At 46.6% G+C, this 27,700-nt stretch overlaps 1 protein-coding gene across 1 annotated transcript; it reads right to left on the bottom strand.

Moving 5' to 3' along the window:
* Positions 1–421: 421 nt before the first annotated feature.
* LOC120393761 (GTPase IMAP family member 1-like) lies at positions 422–26,767 on the bottom strand (the record flags this gene model as incomplete). Its single annotated transcript, XM_039518259.1, has 4 exons — positions 422–504; positions 833–961; positions 22,527–23,296; positions 26,739–26,767. Coding segments are annotated over 4 exons (1,011 nt in total), but the record flags the coding sequence as incomplete, so codon positions are not given.
* Positions 26,768–27,700: the final 933 nt, after the last annotated feature.

Genomic DNA, 27,700 nt, shown 5'->3' with positions numbered 1-27,700 from the left:
TTTTGAGGTGAGGAGACCACATCTGTACGCAGTATTCGAGATGTGGGCATACCATGGATTTATATAAGGGCAATAATATATTCTCAGTCTTGTTTTCTATCCCCTTTTTAATGATTCCTAACATCCTGTTTGCTTTTTTGACCGCCTCTGCTCACTGCGTGGACATCTTCAGAGAACTATCCATGATGACTCCAAGATCTTTTTCCTTACTCGTTGTAGCTAAATTAGCCCCCATCATGTTGTATGTATAGTTGGGGTTATTTTTTCCAATATGCATTACTTTACATTTATCCACATTAAATTTCATGTGCCATTTCATAAGCACATCTTCCTGACACACACTCCAACAAATGGCTTGAAATGCGGGTGGGATGGAGCTCACCTGTCATCCGACCCTGACCACCAGGCCAGAGCTCTTGACCTAGTTGACCTGAGAGGAGGAGGCTGCTGAGTAAATGGCCCGGCAAGCCTTCACCTGGACCATGTCACCCGGGTCCTGGACCTCTGGTGGAGGAGACAGAGGAAAAGCTCGATTGCTAGAATATGCAGCTGGCTTGACAGCAGTCACCCCTGATGCACCATTCACTTGAAGATGACCAGTTTGGTCAGGGTCCAGTTGAGCCTGACCAAACACTCCATGGAAACATATTACACCTGGAGACAACCCATAAACTGGGGCCTGAACCAAAATGCCTGCAGAGTTCCCAGGAGACATGGTCCATGCTGTCAAATGCCTTCTCCTGATCTCAGGACAGGAGGGCGAATGACAAACCATCCCTACGCCAGAGCTCCAAGACATCCCAGATCAAACACAGAGTGTTAAATGTGGTACGGGCCGAGATGGTGTAGGTCTGGTTGCGATGGACCACGTCCACCAGCATGGACCTCAGCTGCAAAGAAACGGCCTTTGCTACGAATTTGTAGTCCATGCTGAGGAACAAGACGGCCCCCACCCAATAACCTGGGAGATTTAAACACCACCTCTGTCCACCTCTGAGAGGCAATAATTCCCCACTTGCAAGCATAGAATCTGAGGGTATGGCTACACTTGAGAGTTGCAGCACTGGTGGAGGCTTTCCAGCACTGCAATTAGTAACTGTCCACACCTGCAGGGCACATCCAGCACTGCAACTCCCTGGCTGCAGCGCTGGCTGTACACCTGGGTTTGCTTCAGGTATAACGAGTGCAGCGCTGGTGCTACTGCAGATGTGGTATAATACCTTCAGGTATAACCAGTGCTGTTATTGGCCTCCAGGGTATTAGGAGATATCCCAGAATGCTTTTAACTAAATTATTCCCTTTGTTTTGTTATGCAGCCTCTCTTTGTTTTGTTGTGAATGCGGGGCTCGGGGCTCCGGGAGCTGCTTATCTAAAAAAAACAAACACAGCTCCTGTTTGCTGTGATCAATCTGTGAACAATAAAATGAGATATGCCCCTGCCTGCCTGATTCACAGGGGCTGAGTGTTTGCTTTTTGGTTGACGAGAGAAACAGCAGCGAGAAAGGGAGTCGGCAGCTGCTTATCTGGTCTGCAGGCTGTTTGCAGTTAAAGAGTAAGGGGTCGGGAAAAGTTTCTGATTTTGCAAGGCAGGGAGCTGATACACAGTGTCAGCTCCAAAAATCCACTCTCTCTCTCTCCCCCGCTCCCTGTCACACTACACTCCACCCCACCCCACTCTTTTGAAAAGCACGTTGCCGCCACTTGAATGCTGGGATAGCTGCCCATAATGCATCACTCCTAACTGCGCTGCAAATGTGGCCACACTGCAGTGCTGGTAGCTGTGAGTGTGGCCACACACCAGCGCTGTCCTTGCACAGCTGGACGACCAGCGCTGTAACTCCCAAATGTAGCCATACCCTGAGTGTAGAAAAGGAACTTTTAATAAAAGGAGGAAATAACTTGGCATTTATTTGGAAAAACACTGCAAACAGGGTTCATAAACAAAAGTCATGAATAAAAGACCCATCCCAAGTAGGTTGGGCAGTGCCTTTTCCCTCTCAGGTTCTTAAATCAAGAAACCCAAAAGTTTCTTTCACATGCCCAGCCTTCTTTGCACCTGACTCATAGTTACTGCCCTTGGTCAGAGTTCAGAAGTGCATCTGCAGAGTTCACCTCCCACCTGAGGTCGGGGGTTAAGAGGTATCTTTCTCACTCCACTGGCCTCTCCGCCACTGCCCTGATGGCTGCTCATTGCACATCTCCACTACCACCCTGCTTGCTATCTCGGCTGTGACCTCAGCAAGTCAGTCTCTTTAATAATTTTCAGCTCTTTTGTAGGATGGACAGAAATATTGCCTCATCTCAAGTGATTTCAGCTTCCAGTGATTTTAGCTCTTAGCAGGCAGGGCAGAAACACAGCTCTACCATGACTGGTTTAAGCTGCAATTGATTGAGCTGCAATTAAAATAACAAAAGAGGCTCCTAATGAAGCCTATTTAGATCTATTTTTTGAACAGTGGAGAGAACAGGTCAAACCAGTCTAGGGAATAGTCCTGGGGAGGGTCTGCAGCCTCCTGACCAGAATACCTGCTCCCCACCCTTCTAACTGTCACCAGGTTCTGACAGTCCAGCCCCTGATTAAAGAGGTCCTTTCGCTGTGTGACACCCCTTCCTTTGGAACAGATTAAGCAAAGTCCTGCTTTTCAGTATTCCCACAGTAATTACACACTGGTAACCATATTTCACTACCCTGGCATGCAGTACTAACATAATTTGTGACGCAGCACCAGGTAAGTTGATTACAATGAGAAAAACACTGCTCCATCGGCTGAATAGTTAATAGAGCTAAGCAAAGCAGAATCAAACTGTATTTACATAAACACTCCAAGGATCTGGAGGAATGGCTCAATGATTTAAGTATTGGACTGCTAAACCCAGGGCTGTGAGGTCAATCCTTGAGGGGGCCACTTAGGGATCTGGGGCAAAAATCTGTCAGGGGACAGTACTTGGTCCTGCTAGTGAAGGCAGGGGGCTGGACTCAATAACCTTTCAAAGTCCTTCCAGTTTTATGAGATAGATATAGCTCTATATTAATCTCTTTCCCCCTCCCAGCTAGCTGTCAATGAAGCAGCTTACATCTGCTGTCTTTTTTACAGAGGTACAGATGGAAAGAAAGAGGATGAAGGCTGGGAGAGGACACAGAGGGATAAGATGACCATGAAGGCATCAAAGGTTGTCCCCCCAGAGATGTGAGGAGTGCAGCAGCTCAGTAGAAGACAAATGGCAGGAGAGGGGGAGAGTATCTGGGGAGCTGAAACTAGAAGTGTGTTGCTGAAACCAGATTTATTGAACAGAAGAAAAGAAAGGAGGGAGAAAGATGGAGGCTGGGATGGGGGGAAGAGACTGACAGGGTCAGAACTACAAGTGGTACAAGAGGAAGAATGGTGGGAGGGGACAGCAAGAGGAGAATCTTGTGAAAGGACACAGAATGAGGAGATTATCTTTGAATCCATCAAAGCAGGCGATCAGTCTTCCCCTCAGAAACAAGGGCACACAAGGTTAGCTTCATGTTCTTCATGTCTTTTCTTGAAGAGGATGCCACTAGGGAATTCTATTCCACCTTCCCCTCGTGAATCTGCCTGGGAAGAAATTATTGAGTCACCATTTTCCTCCTCCTCCTTTGTTCACAGAGAGGGCAGGCTGGGAAGGTTCATTATGCAGGATTTTAACTGTCACTGGCTCTCTGGTAAGAATGGGAATCCTGAGGAGGCTCCATCTCCCCCTGCTCTGTCCAAGGCTAGACCAGGCAGAGTCAGCTACACTCTCAACATCTGGTTATCAATGATTCTCTAATGGGAGAGCTATGGGAGCCATGTGGCCCATTCCAACTATGAACATAATGCCCAACCCAAAGCTCGCTGAAATCCATGGAAAGACTCCCCATGATTAATGTCAATGGGTATTGGGTCAAGCCTATATTGAATGAATGAATAACTGCCTGAGCATAACTTGGGCCCATGCTGCAGTCACTTCATCACACAATTGTCACAACTTTCTCCAAATACAACAGGTAAAATTCGTACCTTTATGCATAGAGGGAGTTGTCCAGTTAAACATTTTATCCATCAGGGAGTGTATCCCCACGTCCATACTCAGTATCTCACAGAATGTCTGAATTAAAAATAGAGAGGAGAGTGGTCACTTAGGCCTGGCTCCACAAAGGGACTTAGGCATTGTTATGCTGAGCGTTGCAGCACCTAGCTTGTAAGCACCTAGAGAATCCCTGGGATCCACAGAGCCTTAGTTAGGTGCCAGGCTCCCTACATACTGAATGAGGGGAGACAGGCACCTCAGAATGTGATCCACAAAAAACTACCATATAAGACAGGAAGCCCCCTTAGGCAAGTTAAAGTGCTCTAACTTGCTGGCTCAAGGGTATGAAAAATCACCCCCATGAGCACAACAAATTTCAGTGTTTTAAAGAGCTAGTGCAGACAGGCTCTGAGCTCTGGGAATGGTGCTCCCAGCACTCGGAGCTGATTCCCTCACTGAGGTGGATTACCAGGAGCTCTTGCAGCTCTTGCGGCGCAACCATGCTCACACATCAAAGCGCTGCCGTGGAAGTGCTTTGAATTTTGTAGTGTGCACATAGCCTAAGCCGGCCAATGGGAAATGCTAATAAGAGGGTGTAACGGTGCTGGTTCTGGTGGGACCCAATTGAGAGTGCCAATTCAGGACAAATTGCTTCAAGGATGGCAGTTACATAAGTTACCTCTCCTTATACTGTGTATGGACAACACCCATTGTACAAAACGATATATGTGTACAAATAGGATGAATAGATATAGTAGACCATAACCTTTACAGAGAGATGTTACATGGCACAGGCAGCACAAAACATATTCCAGTTATGTCATATTCCCATAAAGCCTTATGGGAGGTACCGTCACATAGGACACCTGGAGCCAATTAATAAGAAGCTGCTAGAATCAGCTAGGACAGGCTGGCTAATCAGGGCACCTGAGTTTAAAAAGGACCTCACCTCAGTCAGTGAGGCGTGCATGCAAGGAGCTGGGAGCAAGAGGAGAAAGGAGCTGAGAGGGTGTGCTGCTGGAGGACTGAGGACTACAAGCGTTATCAGACATCAGCAGGAAGGTGCTGTGGTGAGGATACAGAAGGTGTTTGGAGGAGGCCATGGGGAAGTAGCCCAGGGAGGTGTAGCTGTCACACAGCTGTTACAGGAGACACTCTAGGCAGCTGCTATCCACAGGGTCCTGGGCTGGAACCTGGAGCAGAAGGCGGGCCTGGGTTCCCCCCAAACCTCCATCTCCTCCAACTCCCTATTTGATACCATTGGAGTTGACCTGGACTGTAGGTTCCACCAGAGGGGAAGGACTCTGGCCTATTCCCTAACTCACTAGGTGGATCAATAGAGACTGGGGGAATTGTTCTTCTTTCTTTTCCCCATACTGGCCAGTGATGAGGCTAGCTAAACGAATGGCAGATGTGAGCCACGAAAGTGTCCAAACTGAGGGCTGCCATGAACCTCTGAGGTGAGCAAAACTGCCAAGAAGCGCAGGACCTACTGATGCAGAGAAGGAACTTTGTCACATGCCCCTACACCTGGCTCCCAGCAGGGCTGCAGCCAGCTCTCCCCAAGTGCTTAATCTCCTCTGGGTAAGGGATAGGTCCGTCGCTGGTCCATAGAGAATATTTAACAGTTTAAAAGACTCCTCTGCAAGGAGTGTGACCATAGAAAACAACATCCTCTGTCCGGAACATGTTTCTTGCATCTCTCCTTCTTCCCTTTCCCTGGTTAGATTTCCCTCTCACCTTCCCCCTCCTAATAGTTCTCTTTTATAAAGTGACATATCTAGCCCATTTCCTTGGAGAGAGATCTCAACATGAGAAATTGTGTCTATGCTGAAGTTAGTCAGATAAGCTGTTACATTTAAAAGAACTAAAGCCTTAGTGAATCCCTCAGCTCAATGGGAGGTTTTATGAATCCCACCTGTAATTGTCAGACAGTTAAATGTCAATCACTCCCCCCGCCCTGCCAGATCCTAGCTGGAAAAAGGAGACCTGAAACAACTAAAAATAGGTTAATTGGAAACACCAAAGCCTCCTTGCTCTGCTGCACCTTCCCTAGCCTGCTCACCCAGTCCCTTCACAAGCTCAGGTTGTCCTGTACATTTCCTAAGGTCTCTCCTCTTGACAATGGTAGGAGTGAGTGGGATAGGAGAGAGCAGAAAGTCATGTCTGTGTAACCCATACACCTTCTGGGTGTGGTGTTCAGTACCATCTAGTGGCACCGAGACCACTTAGAGAGATCAAATGAGTCTGCTCTACAGCCTTAGCTAAGAGTCAGTTGGCTTTTACCTCATGCAGTAGAGGCTCATGCACTGAGCTCCAGAGATTGCAGGTTTGATCCCACCAACTGGGGTCTGTCGGCATTACATCTGCACTCCGGGAGTTAGAGCACCATAGGTATGCTGCAACTATAGCACTCTAGCTGCTTCCTACAGCAATGGAAGGGTTTTTTTTCCATCACTGCAGTAACCGCATTTCCCTGAGCGGCAGTCTTCTATCAACCTAGCCACATCTAACTCTGGGGGTTAGGTCGACAAAGCTATGGAAGGGTAACAACCCTTATGTATGCAGTAACATAAAATCCATCCTGGCCAGAGGTACAGAATCCCCTTACCTATAAGGGGTTAATCAGTTCACTTAACCTAGTTGGCACCTGACCAGAAGGACCAATGGTGAAAGAAGATACTTTCAAATCTGGAGGGGGGGCAGGGGAAGGTTTCATTTGAGCTCTCTTTGTCTTGTTCCCTCTCAGGACAAAGAGAGACCAAGCAGGTAACCCAGCTCCTAAAAAGATCTTCAAATGATACATCTAAAATTACAGAAATTGTAAGTAATAGCAAGGAAATGCATTAGATTATCTTTTTTTGTAGCTTGTGAATTTTCCCTGTGCTAACAGGTAATTTGATTCCTGTTTTGTAACTGGGAAGCAGACTCTGTGTTTGAAATCTTTTTATTTACCCTGTAAAGTTATCATCCATCCTGATTTTGCAGGTGTGAGTCATTTACTTTTTTTTTTTAAATAACATTGTTCTTTTAAGAACTGGATTGATTTTCACTATCCTAAAAACCCAGGGGTGTGGGTCTGTGCTAATCTGTACTAGTTGGTGAGGATATTATTCTCAAGCCTCCCCAGGAAAGGGGGTAAAGGTGCTTGGGGGGATGTTTTTTGGGGGATAGGGCTCCAACTGGATAGGGCCTCCCTGAATGTTTGTTTAAATTATGAGTGATGGTGGCAATACTGTCCAAGGACAAGGAAGGAATTTCTGCCTTGGGGAAGTTTTTAACCTAAGCTGGTGGAATATAAGCTTAGGGGGTCTTTCATGCAGGTCCCCACATCTGTACCCAGAGTTCAGAGTGGGGAGGGAACCCTGACAGCTACAGTGCTCAGGTGTGAATTTTTCACTACCATGAGCAATTAGCTATGCTAATTTCAGTTTTTAGCATATGCCACTGCCAGGCCAAAATCTCAAATGGAGTTGGATATTCCCCTCTCCTGTGGACTGCTTGAAGTCTGGAGATGAATGGGACACCATGCCACATACACTCCTTGCAAGTTTTGTGCAGAAGGGTGCAGTAGTTAGGTGCTAGGCTGAGCTGTGAGGGATTTAGGTTCTGGTTCCAGCTCTGACACAGACTGCTGTTTGACCTTGGGCAAGTGAGCTATGGAACGTCTACACATGTGGCTGGCCTGGGTCAGCTGAGGTTTGGGTTGTGGGGCTGTAAAAATGTTGTGTAGACAGGGCCGGCTCCAGACCCCAGCACGCCAAGCGCGCGCGTGGGGCGGCATTTTGCCGGCAGGGCGGCAGGCGGCTCCGGCGGACCTTCCGCAGTCATGCCTGCGGGAGGTCCACCGGAGCCGCGGGACCAGCGGACCTCCCGCAGGCATGACTGTGGAGGGTGCGCTGGTCCCACGGCTCGGGTGGACCTCCCGCAGGCATGACTGCGGAGGGTCCACCCCAGCCGCGGGGCCAGCGCACTCTCCGCAGGCACGTCTGAAAGAGGTCCCCAAGAGCTGCGGGACTGGCAACCGGCAGCGCGCCCCCCCCACGGCATGCCACCCTGCTTGGGGCGGCCAAATTCCTAGAGCTGCCCCTGTGTGTAGATGTTTGGGATCTGCCCCACAACTGGAGAGAGTTGCAGAACCCAGGCTACAGCTGAGCCCAACTATTTACACTGCAATCTTTAGCACCCCCCCCCCGCTTCAGTAAGCTGACCCACGCCCACTGAGGTCATGCTGCCAGTCTGCTGCAAATGCTACAGCACCATTAGTGGTAGTTCAACAAAGTAAATGTGAACAGAGACATTTAGGACTTCAAACAGATACTTAATTACTGAAATGTCAATTTTAATTAAGCTTGATTATTCATAAGTGTGACATACAGGGTAGAATCCAGACTGAGTAGCTGTTTCACCTCTGCCCTGAAACCTTGGGAGCCTTGCAATGGCTTCCTACAGTAGCTCCCACCTGGGCCTCTCACAAAAAGCTTTCCAGCATCCAAGGCACACTCTGAATGTCTGTGTGTAACTGCAGCCTACCAGTTACACCCTGGCTCTCACCAGCCATGGCCATACTTCAGGCTGACCCCAACATACCCCTTGTCATAAATAAACAGATCAGGGTTAAGGTCTCTTTTCCCTGGAAAGGGTTAACAAGCTCAGTAACCTGAGAAACACCTGACCAGAGGACCAATCAAGGAACAGATTATTTTCAAATCTCTGTGGAGGGAAGCCTTTGTCTGTGTTCCTTGTTTGCTCAGAAAACTCTTTTTGGATCTAAAAGAGGACAGTCATGTCTCCAAGTTCTCCTGGAGTAGTTTCTACTAATTAATAGTGAGTATTAATTAGGAAGGCGAATTAGTCTTATGATTTAATTTCTATATTTGCAATTGTGTGTTTGCTAAGGGAAATGCTTTATTCCTGTTTGCTGATATTGCTTTTACTGAAAAAAGGGGAGGGGGATTCTCTCCAGAGATTGATAAGGTTATACCCTATGAGTGTCCAGCTTGGGCTCATAGAGATTCTGTATTTTCTTTTTATTCTTTAATAAATTCTTTTCTTTTCTATTAAGGACTTGTTTGGTCTTTCCTTGGGTGGATTCTCAGGGAAAGAGAAGGGGGAGGTATCCCTCTGTAGTTGGATCCCGGTATCTCTCCTAGGAAAAGGGAGGGGGGAGGAAGCAGGGGGAATGGTTTATTTCTCCTGGGTGTGAGAACTCCATGGATTTGGGGCTCTTGGAATCCCCTAGGATTTTGGGGAAGGACTGTGTCTCAATCCACATTTCCTGATTGAGTGGTGGCAGCTTACTAGATCTAAACTAGGATTTTAGTTTAGAGGAAAACCAAGTCAGGTCCCCACATTGGAGCCAAACAGTTCCAAGTGGGGGTGAGACCTTTGACATGGTGGCATGCGGGTCCTCACTTTGAAACCCCCCAGTTTCAAGTGAGGGTAGACTCATGACACCCCTAGTCCTGGATTTCCCTCCCAAAATGTATGTCCTGCACTGCCCAACCTTCTCCTGGACAGTACACAATATTTGAAGTGTATTATTCCTTAAACAATATAATATGCTTGTTTATTATTTAAAAAAAGCTATTCAGATACTTCAATTTAAACACACCAGATTAAAAGGTCAAACAAGTTTAACTACAAAGAGAGATTTTAAGTGAGTACAAGCAACAAGGCATAAAAGTCAGAAGTGGACACAAGAAAACTATAGATAAAACATTTATTAATGCCTAATTTAACAAACTAGATCAGATTCAAGCAAAGTGTCTCATCACATTCTTTCACCAGTTTTATTGATCAAAATGTGTGGTTCAAGGACCATACCCGCAAAGTCCAAAATTGCTTCCTTTTTCTCTTCAGGTGCAGTGAATACAATGGACAGAGAGAGAGGTGTCTCGGGGGTGTTTGTCCCTTCCTTTTATAGTTTCAGTCCCTCTTTTGAAAAGACAATGAATCAATGTGGAAGGATGTTCCCTGCTGGCTTTTTCTCCCCTGTTCCAACTTTATGTGTTTCCCTTCTTGCTGGATGACACTGTTTACTGCTAAAATGCAAATGAAGCAGAGCACCCATTCTTTTATTTAGAACAGATCTGTTTGCCAACCTCTGTTTGGGCAGGGTTGTGAGCCTTGAAACATGTGTTAATAACATCATAAAGGGAAATCTTAGAACTTTACATATGATGTTGCCACATATATTATCAGGATGATACTGAACAGCAAATTGTGAATTTTCAAATGATATCTTACAAGACATACTTTGTACAAAAATATTACAATAGTGTGTAGGGGGTGAACACAGGTTTTGTATTCTATTACAATAACCCAACCTTTTCTTTTCACAAAACACACACGTAGAGATCAAAGGTACTTCAGATTTATCTGCAAATTCACCAGTGGGTGTAAAAAATATTTTAAAATCCTCATCTTAATTCACAATGAACTTATATTGCTTTCACATATTTCTTAACATATAGAGTTAATTTATGACCCATAACTCATTAATTCATGCTTCTGTTTAAAAGGTATCACAAATCTTCTGTCTACTTAAATACGTAGTCCCTCCAGATAAAATATGGGGGGATGGGAGAAAAGGAAAGGGCAGGGCTCTGTTATAATATTTAATCCAATGGTTAGTGAACTCACCCAGGCTGTGGAGTCCCAGGCTTAAGTCACCCTCTCTGCTTGAGGAAAAGTGATTTGAACTGGGGTTTTCCACTCCCACATGAGTCCCCAAACCACTGGACTACGAAGTCATTCTCAGTTGGACCAATTAATATTTAATTATTTATACAAAGGCTTCAACAAGTGTGATTGGTGGAGACCCACATCAGCTAATCCAATAGTCCAGAGGTCAGAGCACCCTCCGTCTTCACACACACCCAGCTGTTTAGGTAGGAAATAGTTGAGGCACCTGACTCCACGACAGGGTTCTCAGCTGTGCATTCCAAACAGTGATAGGCACTTAAGTCTGGGCTGGGCTGCAGGGAGGTGCCTAAATCCCGGAGATGGGCAAGGTTTAGGATATGACCCTTTCATTAGCATTTCCCATTGGCTGGCTTAGAGGACTTCCTATCTAGCATGCTGGTTTTTGTGGATCCCATTCTGAGGTGCCTCTCTCCCCCCATCAGGGCCTGCTCCAGACCCCAGCGTGCCAAGCGCGTGCTTGGGGCAGCATGCCACGGGGGGCGCTCTGCCTATCGCCGGGAGGGCGGCAGGCGGCTCCGGTGGACCTCCCGCAGGCGTGCTTGCGGAGGGTCCGCTGGTCCCGCAGCTCTGGTGGACCTCCCGCAGGCATGCCTGTGGATGCTCCACTGGAGCCACGGGACCAGCGGACCCTCCACAGACACGTCTGCAGGAGGTCCACCAGAGCCGCGGGACCAGCGACAACCAGAGCACCCCCCCCCACGGCGAGCCACCCTGCGTGGGGCAGCAAAATTGCTAGAGCCACCCCTGCCTCCCATTCAGCGTGTAGGGAGTCTGGGCACCTAACTCAGGCTCTGTTGATCCCAATGATTCTCTAGGTGCTTCCAAGTTAGATTCTGCAATGCTCATCATCACAACGCCTAAGTCCCTTTATGGAGCCAAGTAACCACTCACCTTGCTCTTTTTAATTCAGAAATTCGCTGAGATACTGAGTACTGACATGGGGATAGATGCTTTAACAGAGAAAATGTCTAACAAGGCAACTCCCTTTGCTGCATCTGGATTGCTTAGAGGTAATATTTTTGTATCCATTTCGTTTGGAGAAAGTTGTGACAAGTGTATCATCAAGTCATTGCAGCAAGGTTGCAGTTTGTGCTGCCAGGCAGTTGTTCATTTGCTTAATATAGGCCTGACCCAATTCCCACTGACATCAATCAAGGGGAGTCTTTTAATTGATTTCTATGGGCTTGGGGTTGGGCATTATTTTCATATCTGGAATGGGCCACTATGATGGGCCCCAGGGATGCAGATGACAGAACAAGGAGCAATGGTCTCAAGTTGCAGTGGGGGAGGTTTAGGTTGGATATTAGGAAAAACTTTTTCACTAGAAGGGTGGTGAAGCACTGGAATGGGTTCCCTAGGGAGGGGGTGGAATCTCCTTCCTTAGAGGTTTTTAAGGTCAGGCTTGGGACGATTTAGTTGGGGATTGGTCCTGCTTAGACTAGATGACCTCCTGAGGTCCCCTCCAACCCTGATATTCTATGATTCAATCTTTACTGAGGGACCGCTGAGCCCTCTGTCCCACCAACCGGGAACACTGTGGTGCTGTGTCAAGCTACAAGCCTCTTGCAGGTACTGCACTTACAGCCATCCACAGGCAGGGACACACCCAACTGAGGTACATCAATGATCTCCCAGCCACTCATGATCCATCAATGGGGAGGCTCCAGCCAATTCCCCCCAGCTCCTCAGCCTTGTACCTCAGCCTTGTACCTCAGAACTGTACCATCTGGCCAGTGTATGTTCATTACCCGGTTTGCCCATCCCTCAGTGAGCAGTGGACAGACACTAGCCTTTGTAAAATGAACTGAGACTTCCCAAGCACTTCAACCACAGCACACTGTTGTAGGTAAACTATAAAACAGGTTTATTAACTACAGAATGATAGATTTGTGATTAGAAGTAGTAAGCAGAGAAATCAAATAAATACATAAAAATAAATTTGCATTCCAAATTCTGCAAATGAAGCAGGATTTGAATCAAACAGTGTCTCATCCCGACAGAGGCTACAGACAGGTTTCTCTTCCTCAGTACACAGACTGGACCCTTTTTCCAGTCTAGAACTTCCTCCTCCAGTTTAAAGTCTTTGTCTTTCAGATGTTCCTCCAGGTGTTGAATTGGGTGCGGGGGATGGGGAGGTGAGAAGACATACCTCACAACATACTTCAGTAACACACACAGAGCAAAACTTCATAACTTCACATACAATGATAACACATACCATCCAGTAGGATATTAATGTTCAACAGATCAAGCCTTTTAAAACAATACCTCACAAGGCATACTTTGTACATAACATACCCTTACTACATGACAGTGGTGAATATGGGGGTTCCAAGATGCTACTCTGAGGTACAGAGTGTCACATCCACATGGCCACTGAGGCTCTTCCACCAGAGAATGACTGATGACCAGATGTTCAGAATTCAGATCACTCTGCCTGGTCTAGCCATGGACAGAACAGGGGGAGATGGAGCCTGCTCAGGATTCCCTCTCTCCCTGGAGAGCCAATGGCAGCTAAATCCCTGTATGATGAACCTTCTCAGGGTCTGTCTCAGCAGTAGATCAAACTGTTAGGATATAGATATTCAGGCCTGTCTGCAAAGGCCTGTACTTTAAGAATGTAGGTGTATTCTTATCACTTAAAAGCAGCAAAGAATCCTGTGGCACCTTATAGACTAACAGACGTTTTGCAGCATGAGCTTTCGTGGGTGAATACAGATCCAGACTAACACGGCTACCCCTCTGATTCTTATCACTTAGCTAGTTATAGAGGTATAAAAGAAAGAATCAAAAATCACTGTCTGTCTGTGTAAGGGCCTTCTCTCACTGTGACAGTCTGAGGCCTGGTTCTTCAGCTAAGCAGCAAAGGCCAGCCATAAACTGGGAAATGTATGGTCACATCCTCACATTCCAAACTAGTCATATTAAAATAAGGCAATCTGGGGCTGTTAGGAAGGTGATTTGATCTATCACCTCCAGAGAAAGGGAAGAGCCTAAAACACGTAAAAGGAAATTTAGTTTGATAGTTTTCTGTTTGGTAAGAACTCACTTATCAATAGACACAGCTGGAGAACCCTTATGTCTGTATAGATGCAGTTGTGAAATCCTCACTTCTGTATTGTTTTGTATGTTTATTTGCGTGGTCTCTGTCTGGTTCTGAGATTGTTTCTGTCTGCTGTATAATTAATTTTGTTGGGTGTAAACCAATGAAGGTGATGGGATATAATTGGTTAGCTAATCATGTTACAATACGTTAGGATTGGTTAGTTAAATTTCAGTAAAATGATTGGTTAAGGTCTAGCTAAGAATATTACTATATAAATTAGGGGCAAACAGGAAGTAAGTTGGGATTCAGAAATAAGGAAAAGGAACTTGGATTTCAGCTTGCTGGAAGTTCACCCCAATAAACATCGAATTGTTTGCACCTTTGGACTTCGGGTATTGTTGCTCTCTGTTCATGCGAGAAGGGCCAGGGAAGCATGAGAGTGAAGGAATAAGCTCTCTAACACAAGCATCCACCTTGCTTCCCGGAACTTCCTCCATGCTTGAATAGTGCACCAGGATCCATCAGACATCACTTGGTCTTCTGTCCGTGGAACAGCCTGTGGTGCCTAGTTTCCCAGGAAGAATGAGGAGTACTTGTGGCACCTTAGAGACTAACACATTTATTTGGGCACAAGCTTCCATCAGATGCATACAATGGAACATACAGTAGGGAGACCAGTGATATCAGCCAATATACTGGAATACCTAGTGGCTAGAGAACTCTTATTCAACAGGGGAGACTCAAGTTCAAATCCCAGGGGAGTGCCGTAATCATATAAGAGATCACCCACCATCTTCTTTCACCCAGCTGTGAATTTTCATTAAGCTTCTGTCAAAATCCCTAAAAAAGCAAAGCAAAAATTTTCAGGTAGACAAATTTGAAACTTTGATTTGCTTTGACTCAGAAAATTCTTCAACTATTCAATGTGCTGAAAACTTAAAAAAAATGTTTGGGGTCGACCCGAAAATGACATTTTTCTAAGCTGTCAGTGATCAAAAAAATCCATTATTTGTCAGATCTATTAGCCGCTATAAATGCCAAACATTTCACAGCTGAACCATTAGTCTCATGTCACTATTACAAGGTGTACAAATTGTACGGGGGGGGGGGGGATGGGCACTCAGGAATTGCACAGAAATCCTGTGGCCTAGTGGGTGAACAGTAGACTGTGTCTCAAATACTGGGCTCTACTATTGGCTCTGTCACTGACCTGCCTGGTTATTTTGGTCAACTCACTTCTGTGCCTCAGATCTACTAGAATTCTTTGAGGGGATCAACAAGCATGTGGACAAGAGGGATCCAGTGGATATAGTGTACTTAGATTTTCAGAAATCATTTTGGATAGTTCTCTGAAAACATCCACTCAATGTGCAGCTGCAGTCAAAAGAGCTAACAGAATGTTGGGAATCATTAGGATAATAAGACAGAAAACATTATATTGCCTCTTTATAAATCCATGGCATGCCCATATCTTGAATACTGTGTGCAGATGTGGCCACCCATCTCTAAAAAGATATATTGGAATTGGAAAAGGTTCAGAAAACAGCAACAAAAATGATTAGGGGTATGGAATGGCTGCTGTATGAGGAGAGATTAATAAGACTGGGACTTTTCTGTTTTGAAAAGAGGCGACTAAGGCCTGGTCTACACTAGGAGTTTATGTCGAATTTAGCAGCATTAATTCGAATTAACCGTGCACCCGTCCACACCAGGAAGCTAATTAGTTCGACCTAGAGGGCTCTTTAGTTCGATTTCTGTATTCCTCCTCGACGAGTGGAGTAGCACTAAATTCGACATGGCCATGTCGAATTAGGCTAGGTGTGGATGCAAAACGACCTTAGTAGCTCAGGGAGGTATCCCACACTGCACCACTCTGTTGACGCTCTGGACAGCAGTCCGAGCTTGGATGTTCTGACCACCCACACAGGAAAAGCCCCGAGAAAATTTGAATTCCTTTTCCTGTCTGGCCAGTTTGAATCTCATTTCCTGGTTAGACATTGGGGCTAGCTCAGCAGCACTGGCAACGATGCAGAGCTCTCCAGGAGAGGGGTCCATGCAATCTCTAAATAGAAAGAGGGCCTCAGCATGGACTGACCGGGAAGTCTTGGATCTGATCGGTGTGTGGGACGAGGAGTCTGTGCTTTCGGAGCTGCGCTCCAAAAAATGGAATGCAAAGACCTAAGATAAGGTCTCCAAAGCCATGAGAGACAGAGGATACAGCCGGGATACAACGCAGTGCCGCGTGAAAATCAAGGACCTGAGACAAGGCTACCACAAGACCAAAGCGGAAAACGGACGCTCTGGAGCCCAGCCCCAGACATGACGCTTCTACGAGGCACTGCATGCCATTCTCGGTGGGTCTGCCACAACTGCCCCACCAGTGACCGTGGACTCCGACGATGGGATAGTGTCGACGGCCAGTTCCTCGGCGATGTTCGCGGACGGGGAAGATGAGGAAGGGTTTGTGGAAAACGAGGCAGGCGACAGCGCTTACAACGCTGGTTTCCCCGACAGCCAGGATCTCTTCATCACCCTCATGGAGATCCCCTACCAACCCTCCCCAGCCGTTAACACGGACCCTGAATCAGGGGAAGGATCAGTCGGTAAGTGCTTTAAACATGTAAACTTTTATTATTAATGTAACAGGAATCTGAACTATGTGAAAAGGAGGTCTATATATATGGGGATAGAACAGAAATCCTCCTGGGAGATCGCCACAAAGCTCTCCTGGAGGTAATCGAAAAGCCTCCGCAGGAGGTTCCTGGGGAGAGCTGCCTTATTGGGTGGTCCGTGGTAGCACACTTTTCCGCGCCAGGCTTTCATGAGGTATTCAGGGAGCATTGCCTCCATGAGCATGGCAGCATAGGCCCCTGGTTTGTGCTGGCTTTCACGCAGCATGCACTCTCTATCTCCTTCAGTGACCCTCCTCAGGGCGATCTCGCTCGGCGACTCCTGCATCTAATTAGGGGAATTACTGTAATGTTACGCCTGGTCCAAAGTATTTTTAAAAAATCTCCAGACAGACGGCGTAGCAGAGACTCAGCACGCTGCTGCGTGACAAGCGTAATGGAAAGACAAAGAATCAAATGGACGCTCATGGAGGGAGGGGGACTGAGGACGCAAGGTATCCCACAGTTCCTGCAGTCTCCGAAAATCATTTGCATTCTTGGCTGAGCTCCCAATACCTGTAGGGTCAAACACATTGTCTGCAGCGGTTCAGGGCATAGCTCGTCAATGTACCCCCCTCCCCCACCCCCAGAAGGAAAAGGAAAAAAAATCGTCTCCTGACACTTTTAAATGTTACCCTATGTGTACTGAATGCTGCTGGTAGACGCGATGCTGCGGCACTGTACTGTAGCATCCTCCCCCCACCCCGCCTCATGGGTGGCTGATGGTGCAATATGACTGGTATCCGTCCTCATATTCAGCCTTGTGGCAGATGGTGTAGTGCAGTAGGACTGCTATCCGTCGTCGTCATCAGCCCATAAGTAGACGGCCTGCTAACCGTCTTCATCATAGCAACAGGGGGCTGAGCTCCATCAGCCCCCACCCTTCACGTGAAAAGAAAAGATTCTGTACTGCCTGGACTATCATAGCAGCAGGATGCTGGTCTCCTCTCCCCCACGCTGCTTAATGTCCTGTCTGGACTATCATAGCAGCTGGAGGCTGCCTTCCCCTCATTTCATTTCACTAACAAGTCACTGTTTCTTATTCCTGCATTCTTTATTACTTCAGCACACAAATCAGGGGACACTGCAACGGTAGCCTGGGAAGGCTGGGGGAGGAGGGAAGCAACAGGTGGGGTTGTTGGAGGAGCACCCCCTGTGAATGCCATGCAGCTCATCATTCCTGCGGGATCTGACATGGAGCGGCTGTGCTCTCTAGTTCTCTGATACACTGCAACCCTAGTACAGTTGCCCCATATTCAAGGCAGGACTGATTCTATTTTTAGATACCATAAAGGAGGGATTGACTCAGGGAGTCATTCCCAGTTTTGTCTTTTGCGCCCCCGGCTAATCTCGGCCAGGGGCACCTATGACAGCAGCAGAAGGTATAGTGCAGTAGGACTGTTAACCGTCATCACATTGCCAATTTACAATGGCATGGTAGATGGAACAGTATGGCTGATAACCATCTCTGCTGTAATGCAAAAGCAAATGAATGCTGCTGTGTAGCGCTGCTGAATTGCCTCTGTCCGTGGCATCTAGTACACATACGGTGACAGTGACAAAAGGCAAAACGGGCTCCATGGTTGCCATGCTATGGCATCTGCCCGGGTAATCCAGGGAAAACGGGCTCGAAATGATTGTCTGCCGTTGCTTTCCCGGAGGAAGGAATGACTGATGACATTTACCCAGAACCACCCGTGACAATGATTTTTGCCCCATCAGGCACTGGGATCTCAACCCAGAATTCCAAGGGGCAGGGGAGATTGCGAGGGGGTGGAACAGGGGCAGAGTTTATGCTTTCCGGATTGCCTGCAGCAGGAGTGCGCATGAGATAGGTACTGTGCATGGTCTTGTTCACAGACACAGACTAGACTGTGTTCATTGTTCGCAAAAATGTATCTTTGCAAGGAATTCACTCCCTTTTTCCCATCACGCAGCTTCGACTGTCTCCAGACCTGCCACAGCACCCACCTCACAGAGGCCGGCAAAGATTAGGCGGCGAAAGAAAAGGACACGGGACGAGATGTTCGCTGAACTTATGGGCTGCTCCCGAGCCGAGGCAGACCAGCAGGGCCAGTGGAGGGAGACCCTCTCTCTGTACCAGCGCTCACACAGCGAACGGGAGGAGAGGTGGCGTGAGGAAGACAAGCAGGCGACTCAAACGCTGCTTGGACTAATGAGGGAGCAAACGGACACGCTCCGGCGCCTTGTGGATGTTCTGCAGGACCGCAGGCAGGAGGACAGAGCCCCCCTGCAGTGTATCTGCAACCGCCCTCCCCCGCCACAAAGTCCCATACCGCCCTCACCCAAAATAACCAGCAGGAGGGGCGCCAGGGGCTGTGAAAACTGTCACTGCACCCCAGCAGAGTGCTCAAGTACCCAAAAGCTCTCATACCCTAAATTTGGAGAAGTCCTTCCCTTCCTGACTCACCCAAGCCCCAATCCCAGTTTCATCCCCTAACTGTCTAGTTAATTATTAAAAATACTTTGCTGTTAATTACTGTTACCGTCATGTTTTTTTACAGAAGACTGTGTTTGAAGAGGCGGGTGGAGAAGGGGGTTGGTAATTGCACAGGACAATCACCTTTACCAGGGTACAGATACGGGGGCAGGATCAGCAGCAGGTCACACACACAGTGCAGTCAATAGGCACCCTGGTCGGTATGAGAGGTGGTTTCCAGGTTCTGTGTGGGTGCGGAGGGGGTACGTGACTTTGTAGCGTGGGAGGGCGGTTACAGATCTTATGCAGCGGTCCTTGTCCTGGACCACAGAGTCACGCAGCAGAGGAATCTGTATCCGTCCTCCTCCGCCACAAGGTCACATAGCCCCTGCACACAGAGTCCCAAAAAGGAGGATGGCAGGCTCCGTTGAAACAACCAGTCCAGCACTGCAGACCGCTCTAGGAGCAGGAGCCTGTCATTCCTCGAGTTTAGAGGCGGTCTTTACATCACCGCACACCCTACCCAGCACAGTCCGTGTCCCAGTTTCAACCCTTTAACGCAAAGTCATTAATAAAGAAACCTTTGTTAAGTAACAATGGAACATGTATTTTATTTTTACACGTGTGTTGGAAGTGGGGGAAACGGGGTGAACGGGGTATGTAACTGCAGAGGATAGTCAACAGTAACTGGGTAAAGAAATAGGGGCAGGTTCAGCTTCTCTGTAAAGAAACTGAACAGTCACAGGTCACGCTGCTTGCTGAGGAACCTAGCTTTCAAAGCCTCCCGGATGCACAGCGCTTCCCGCTGGGCTCTTCTAATCGCACGGGTGTCAGGCTGAGCGTAATCAGCAGCCAGGCGATTTGCCTCAACCTCCCATCCCGCCATAAAGGTCTCCCCCTTGCTCTCACACAGATTGTGGAGCACACAGCAAGCTGAAATAACAATGGGGATATTGGTTTCGCTGAGATCCGAGCGTGTCAGTAAGCTTCACCATCACCCCTTGAGACGTCCGAAAGCACACTCCACCACCATTCTGCACTTGCTCAGCCGGTAGTTGAAGAGTTCCTTGTCAGTGTCCAAGGCGCCTGTATAGGGCTTCATGAGCCAGGGCATTAGCAGGTAGGCTGGGTCCCCGAGGATCACTATAGGCATCTGCACATCCCCATCAGTTATTTTGTGGTCCGGGAAGAAACTACCTTCCTGCAGGCGTCTAAACATACCACAGTTCCTGAAAACACACGCGTCATGAGCCTTGCCTGGCCACCCGACGTTGATGTTGGTAAAACGTCCCCTATGGTCCACCAGTGCTTGCAGCACCTTTGAAAAGTAGCCCAATTTCTCAGCAGCTGACTGTGGAAGAGGTGGACGATAAGGTGCGAGGAGGTGAAAACGGCCATAACTGCAGCGTGCTCCATGCTCGCAGTGCTGTGGCGTCCGCGCTGTCACTGACCAGGAAAGTGCACGAACAGATTGCCCGCAGGTGCTTTCAGGGAGGGAGGGCGGGATTGACGGTTCAATGATGACAGTTACCCAAAACCACCCTCGACACATTTTTTCCCCCAGCAGGCATTGGGGGCTCTACCCAGCATTCCAAAGGGCAGCGGTGACTGCGGGAACTGTGGGATAGCTTCCCACAGTGCACCGCTTCCAAAGTCGACGCTTGCCCCGTTAGTGTGGACTCACAAAGTCGAATTAGTGTCCTTAGTGTGGATACACAAATTCGACTTCGTAAGGTCGATTCCACAAATTCGACTTAAGTTGAATCGAACTACTCTTGTAGTGTAGACATACCCATAGAAGGGATATAATTGAGGTCTATAAAATCATGACTAGTGTGGAGAAAGTAGATAAGGAGTGTTATTTACACTTATTTCCCACTTGCATCCGACGAAGTGGGTATTCACCCACGAAAGCTCATGCTGCAAAACATCTGTTAGTCTATAAGGTGCCACAGGATTCTTTGCTGCATTTACACCTCATAACACAAGGACTAGGAGTTATCAAATGAAATTAATAGTCAGTCAGTTTACTACATAAAAAGAAGGAAGTATTTCTTCACACAACGGACAGTCAACCTGTGGAACTCCTTGCCGGAGGATGTTGTGAAGACAAAGACTATAACAGTGTTCAAAAAGGAGCTATATAAATTCATGGAGGATAGGTGCATCAATGGCTAGTAGCCAGCATGAACAGGTATGGTGTCCTTAGTCTCTGTTGCCCAAAGTGGGGAATGGGCGACAGGGGATGGATCACTTGATGATTCCCTGTTCTGTTCATTCCCTCTGGGGCACCTGGCATTGGCCAGTGTCAGAAGACAGGACACTGAGCTAGATGGATTATTGGTTTGACCCAATGTGGCTGTTCTTGTGTTCAGGTTTCCCCTCTGTACAATGAGATTAATGATACTTCCCTCTTTGAGATCTGATGAAAAGAGCTAGATATTATCATTATTACCTGCCCACCATAGCATCTCAGCTGCACGCCCACATGATAATTATAGCTGCCAAAATAACCACTGCCTCCTACCAACAATATTTCTCTTTCTGTTAAAAAAAAACACCCCAGGAAATTCACTGACAAAAACCTTCATTAGTACAGTGAAAATTGACCAGTGGTCTGATGTGCCCTTCCAGAACACTGAGTTTTGCAGAACTCAAGCTTATGAAATAGGGGAAATAGAATTACATGCCCATGAAGGATACATGCTCGTGAAACCTTAACTCTCCCCTCTATTAGTGAGTCCCCAGTACACACATAACACATATTTGCATACTGATTTTCCCCTGTACTGACCAGGAGCTACATACACCTGCCCTGCACGCACACACTTTGCTTACTCTACAGAAAGAACATCACAGCTGCTTCATTTTAAAACCCTTTCACCCTTATGCACACAATGTCATCTCACACTGTACTGTCACTTACCCTTCACTGAACAGACAGACCACAATCTTCTCCCAGCTAACTGTGGATAACCCCCATGAGCTTGTCTCCGTTACAAATTAAAATGACACATGTTTGGCTCTAGGGGCAGGGACTGCCTTCTTACTGCAGAGCATCCATCACAATAAGGCCCTAATGCTTGATTGGAGCCCTGACATGCTAATGAAATACAAATAAAGATAAACAAAACAAAACAATGTATTAGGATTAATATGATCATATTTTGGTGTTTGCAAACTATAGCTACATACAACAAATAACTTTCTGGGGGGCAGGGGGCATGTGAGGGTGTAGCAGAGGTAAAAGGGGGAGAATGGGAATATGGGAACGAATTAAGGAGGAAAACAAGGGAAAGAGGTAGGGAAGAAGGATAGAGTCCATGGTGGGGTGCAGCGATATTGTAGGGCAGGTGGCTTTATTGGCAGTGGGGTGGGTTGTTCATGCACAGTGATTGAACTGGATTTAGAGTCCAAAATGGGAAATCCAAAAGGGTCGTTATAACATGGCAGGTTGGGAAGGTTCTGGCCCCTGGCTCCCTGCTGTTGGCTGATGATGGCTACAGTTGCTCCCAGTGGGATAAGCCTTTTACACCTTGTCCTGGGGGCTGCCCCAGTGGTACAGGCCCCTTCCTCCATAGATCAGTGGAAGGTGGGAGCTGCTGGTGGGAGCTGCTGTCATTACTCTTACAGCCAGGGTGTCTCCTAAACACGTTTTGTAGTCTAGTAGTCATAGCCTCTTTCTTGGGTGTCTTTTGTTTTGCCATGTGCTCTCTCAGTTTTTCTTCAATCTTCTTGTACTTTTCTTCAGTTCCTCCATCCACCATATGCTCCACCTCAGAATACAACTCATTGGTGTAGCATCGGCCTCCATTCTCCAACAACATTCCCTCAGTTATTTCCATCAGATCATTAACCTGCTTGGCTCTCTCTGCTCCAGTTGCTTTGTTGTCGAAAGCGCAATATCGGTTATTACACTCTTGAATCAGCTCCTTAAGATTTTTGTTATGTGAGTTTCTCACATAGTCCCTCAGTGAGTCACCCCCCAAATCTTCTTTCCGGGTGAACAGGACAATCATGTGCCTCATGGCTTCAACTCCAAAAATCTCCTGTACTCGCTTCACTGCATCCTTGTCTTCTTCAGTGTAACGGCCCAGCTGGGTCACCAGCACCAGAGCGTGGGGGCCTGGGGCAGAGAGCACGATACAGCGACTGATCTCTCGAAAGGTTTCTGTGTCACTGGCCTCTGGAGAAAATACGTCAGGCATATCAATAACCACAACCTCCTTCCCATTCCAGATCATGCTCCCTGTCTTGCAAGTCTCGGTTACTGGCTTTGCCCCCAGTTTGGACTCAAACACTTTGTTGCCAAGGATGGTGTTCCCCGTTGCACTTTTCCCAGCTCCTGCCTTACCAACAAGGATGAATTTTAATTTGCTTTGGCTGCTTTCTTGTGCACCTGTTGGGAAGAATTTTGACAGATTTACTATGTTATTGCATGTATAATAAAGTAGAGATGATGGGTTTAAGATTTCTCTTAATTAAAAAAATATATTTATATAAACTTGCACTAAAACTACAGACTGCTTCAGTTTAAAGATTTGGGTCGGGATTTCAAACCTCCCTGTGTTTGGATTCAGATCACAATTCAGATCCAGGTCACTGGAGCATCCAAGTGCTTTGATACAAAGGGATTTTAAGTCACATGTGAAAGGTGCTGCTCTCACCACTATGGTGTCAGAGCTGAGCAGCCAGTGGGCATTTGACATCATCACAGAACTGTAACAAAAAACAATATGACAGTCTCTTCGGAAAACGAGAACAGAAACAATGGAGGATGTGGTGTGTTAGCATTGACCTGCATTGACTGAGATTTCTGAGGACTCACAAAAGGAATCATTAATTTCCATTAATAGTTGCATGGGGTCACAGGTGTACATGGCCAGAAGAGATAATCGATGATAATCTGGTGTGAACTCCTGTATAATGCAAGGCAGAGAATTTCAGCCCGTTACCTTTGTATTGCATCCAGTAAATTGTGTTTACCTAAAGCATGTTCCAGAAAGGCAACCAGTCTCTATCTGAAAATATCAAGGAACAAGGAATTCCCTACTTCCATTGGGACCTTGTTCCAATGGTTAATTACACTCACTGTCGAAGGTGTGCCTAATTTCTGAACTGAATTTATCTGGTTTTAACTTTCAGAAATTGGTTCATGTTCTGCTAGATTAAAGTGGTACACAGTAATTTCTCCAAATGAATGTATTTATACCCTGTAAGCAAGTCACTTCTTGATACTAATTTTGATAAACTAAACAGATTGAGTCTTTAAATCTCTCACTGGAAGGCATTTTATCCAGCCCTCAAATCCCTGCTGTAGCTCTTTGCTGCACCCTCACCCACTTTATAACATCCCTTTTCTAATGTGAATGCTAGAACTGGATACATTTTGAATGAGATTACAAGTTTAGTTGATAAAAGAAACAATATGATGTTTATCCTTCGGCTTCTGTAAGTCATGGGACTTGGTACTGCATGACATTCTCATTAAAATACTAGAATTATACAACATCGCAGAACATGTTAAATGGATTAAAATCTGGTTAACTGGCAAATCTCAAAAAGGAGTTTTCAATGGTGAATCATCGTCATATGGGAGTGTTTCTGAAGGGTTTTTGTGAGGACTGGGGATAGGCTCAAAATTATTTGATACTTGTATTCAATAGCTAGCAGTAAATATAAAACCACTGAGATAAAATGTGTGGATGACACAAAGATTGGTGGAGGCATAAATAATGATGAGTCTTACGCAGCAATCTGTTTCACTAGGAAGCTCGGCTTATTCAGACAAAATGCATTATAATACATCCAAGTGCAGCAAAGAATCTAAGAACAAGGACTCTAGGAACAAGGAACGATCTAGGAAAGCAGTGACTCTGAAAAAGATTATGGGGTCACAGTGTGCAATCAACTGAACACGAATTCCCAGTCCTACACTGTGGCAAAAAAGGCTAATGTGATCCTTGGAGTATGTAACAGGCGTTTACATGTTTACAGCATATCTCAAACTGATACTGGATTAGTGTATCCAGTTCTGGTGTCACATTTTTTTTTAAGCTGAAAAATGGTAGAGGGTACAAAGTGCTTCCAAAATGATTCAAGGGGTGGAGAAAATGTTAGTGACTTAAAAACCTCTAAGGATTGAGATTCCACCGCCTCCCCAGGTAACCCATTCCAGTGCTTCACCACCCTCCTAGTGAAATAGTGTTTCCTAATATCCAACCTAAACCACCCCCACTGCAACTTGAGACCATTACTCCTTGTTCTGTCATCTGCCACCACTGAGAACAGTCTAGATCCATCCTCTTTGGAAACCCCTTTCAGGTAGTTGAAGGCTGCTATCAAATCCTCCCTCACTCTTCTCTTCTGCAGACTAAATAAGCTCAATTCCCTCAGCCTCTCCTCATAAATCATGTGTCCCTGTCCCCTAATCATTTCCGTTGCCCTCCACTGGACTCTCTCTAGTTTGTCCATATCCTTTCTGTAGATGGGGGGTTCCCAATACTTCAGATGTGGCTTCTCCAGTGGCGAATACAGGAGAATAATCACTTCCCTCGATCTGCTGGCAGTGCTCCTGCTAATGCAGCCCAATATGCCATTGGCCTTCTTGACAACAAGGGCACACTGCTGACTCATCTCCAGCTTCTCCTCCACTGTAATCCCCAGGTCCTTTTCTGCAGAAGTGCTGCTTAGCTAATTGTGCCCAGTCTGTAGTGGTGCATGGGATTCTTCTGCCTAAGTTCAGGACTCTGCACTTGTTCTTGTTGAACTTCATCAGATTTATTTTGGCACAATCTACCATTTGTCTAGGTCCCTCTGTATCCTATTCCTACCCTCCAGCATATCTACCTCTCTCCCAGCTTAGTGTCATCTGCAAACTTGCTGAGGGTGCAATCCATCCCATCCAGATCATCGATTAAGATGTTGAAGAAAACCAGCCCTTGGGGCACTCCACTTGATACCGGCTGCCAACTAGACATTGAACCATTCATCACTACCCATTGAGCCCGACAATCTAGTCAATAGTCAGCTTTCCATCCATCTTATAGTCCATTCATCCAATCCATACTTCTTTAATTTGCTGGCAAAAATACTGTGGGAGACCGTATCAAAAGCTCTGCTAAAGTCAAAGTATATCACATCCACTGCTTTCCCCATATCCACAGAGACAGTTATCTCATCATAGAAGGCAATCAGGATGGACAGGCTTGACTTTCCCTTGGTGAATCCATGTTGACTGTTCCTGATCACCTTCCTCTCCTTCAAGTGCTTCAAAATGGATACCTTGAGGACCTGCTCCATGATTTTCCTGGGGACTGAGGTGAGACTGACTGGTTTGTAGTTCTGTGGGTTCTCCTTCTTCCCTTTTTCAAAGATGGGCACTATATTTGCCTTTTTCCAATTGTCCAGGACCTCCCCTGATTGCCATGAATTTTCAAAGATAATGACCAATGACTCTGCAATCACATCAGCCAACTCCCTGACCATCTTTGGATACATTAGATCCAGTTCCATGGACTTGTGCATGTCCAGTTTTTCTAAATAGCCCTTATCCTGTTTTTTTCACCACTGAGGGCTGCTCATCTGCTCCCCCTACTGTGCTGCCCAGTGCAGCAGTCTGGGAGCTCACCTTGTCTGTGAAGACTGAGGTAAAATAAGCATTGAGTACTTCAGCTTTTTCCATATCATCTTTGACTAGGTTGCCTCCCGCATTCAGTAAGGGGCCCACATTTTCCCAGACCTTCTTCTTGTTGCTAACACACCAGTAGAAACTCTTCTTGTTACCCTTCACATCCCTTGCTAGCTGTAACTCCAATTGTGCTTTAGCCTTACATCCCTGCATGCTCGAGCAATATGTTTATACTCCTCCCTAGTCAGTTGTCCAAGTTTCCACTTCTTCTAAGCTTCCTTTTTGTGTATAAGTTCACAGAAGATTTCGCTGTTAAGCCAAGCTGGTTGTCTGCCATATTTGCTATTCTTTCTGCACATTGGGATGGTTTGTTCTTGCGCCCTTAATAAGACTTATTTAAAATACAGGCAGCTCTCCTGGACTCCTTTCCCCCTTATAAAAGCAGCAAAGAGTCCTGTGGCACCTTATAGACTAACAGGCGTATTGGAGCATGAGCTTTTGTGGGTGAATATCCACTTCGTCGGATGCATCTATAAGGTGCCACAGGACTCTATGTTGCTTTTACAGATCCAGACTAACACGGCTACCCCTCTGATACTTTCCCCCTCATATTAGTCTACTAAGGGATCCTGCCCACCAGTTCCCTGAGGGAGTCAACATATGCTTTGCTGAAATCCAGGTTCCGTATTCTGCTGCTCTCCTTTCTTTCTTTTCTCAGGATCCCAAACTTGACCATCTCACTGCCACTGCTGCCCAGGTTGCCACCCACTTCTACTTCCCATACCAATTCTTCCCTGTTTGTGAGCAGCAGGTGAAGAGGAGCATGGCCCTTAGTTGGTTCTTCCAGCACTTGCACCAGGAAGTTGTCCCCAATACTCTCAAAAAACTTTGTGGATTGTCTGTGCACTGCTGTATTGCTTTCCCAGCAGATGTTAGGGTGATTCAAGTCCCCCATTAGAACCAGGGCCTGTAATCTGGAAACTTCTGTTAGTTGTCTGAAGAAATCCTCGTCTACCTTCTTCTGCTAGTCTGGTGGTCTATAGCAGATACCTTTCACTTCCAGAGGAAGACTTATGAAGATCACTGTGTTGAGCTTACCAACAGAAGATTGAGAGGTGACTTGAGTAGGGTTGTCAGATAGTTAAGGCTTAAGGGGTAATGCCTCTTTTACCTGT

This window comes from Mauremys reevesii, unplaced genomic scaffold (assembly GCF_016161935.1).
Source record: "Mauremys reevesii isolate NIE-2019 unplaced genomic scaffold, ASM1616193v1 Contig3, whole genome shotgun sequence".
NCBI lineage: Eukaryota > Metazoa > Chordata > Testudines > Geoemydidae > Mauremys > Mauremys reevesii.
The sequence above is the reverse complement of the archived record's forward strand: the minus strand, read 5'-3'. Positions and strand labels throughout refer to the sequence as shown.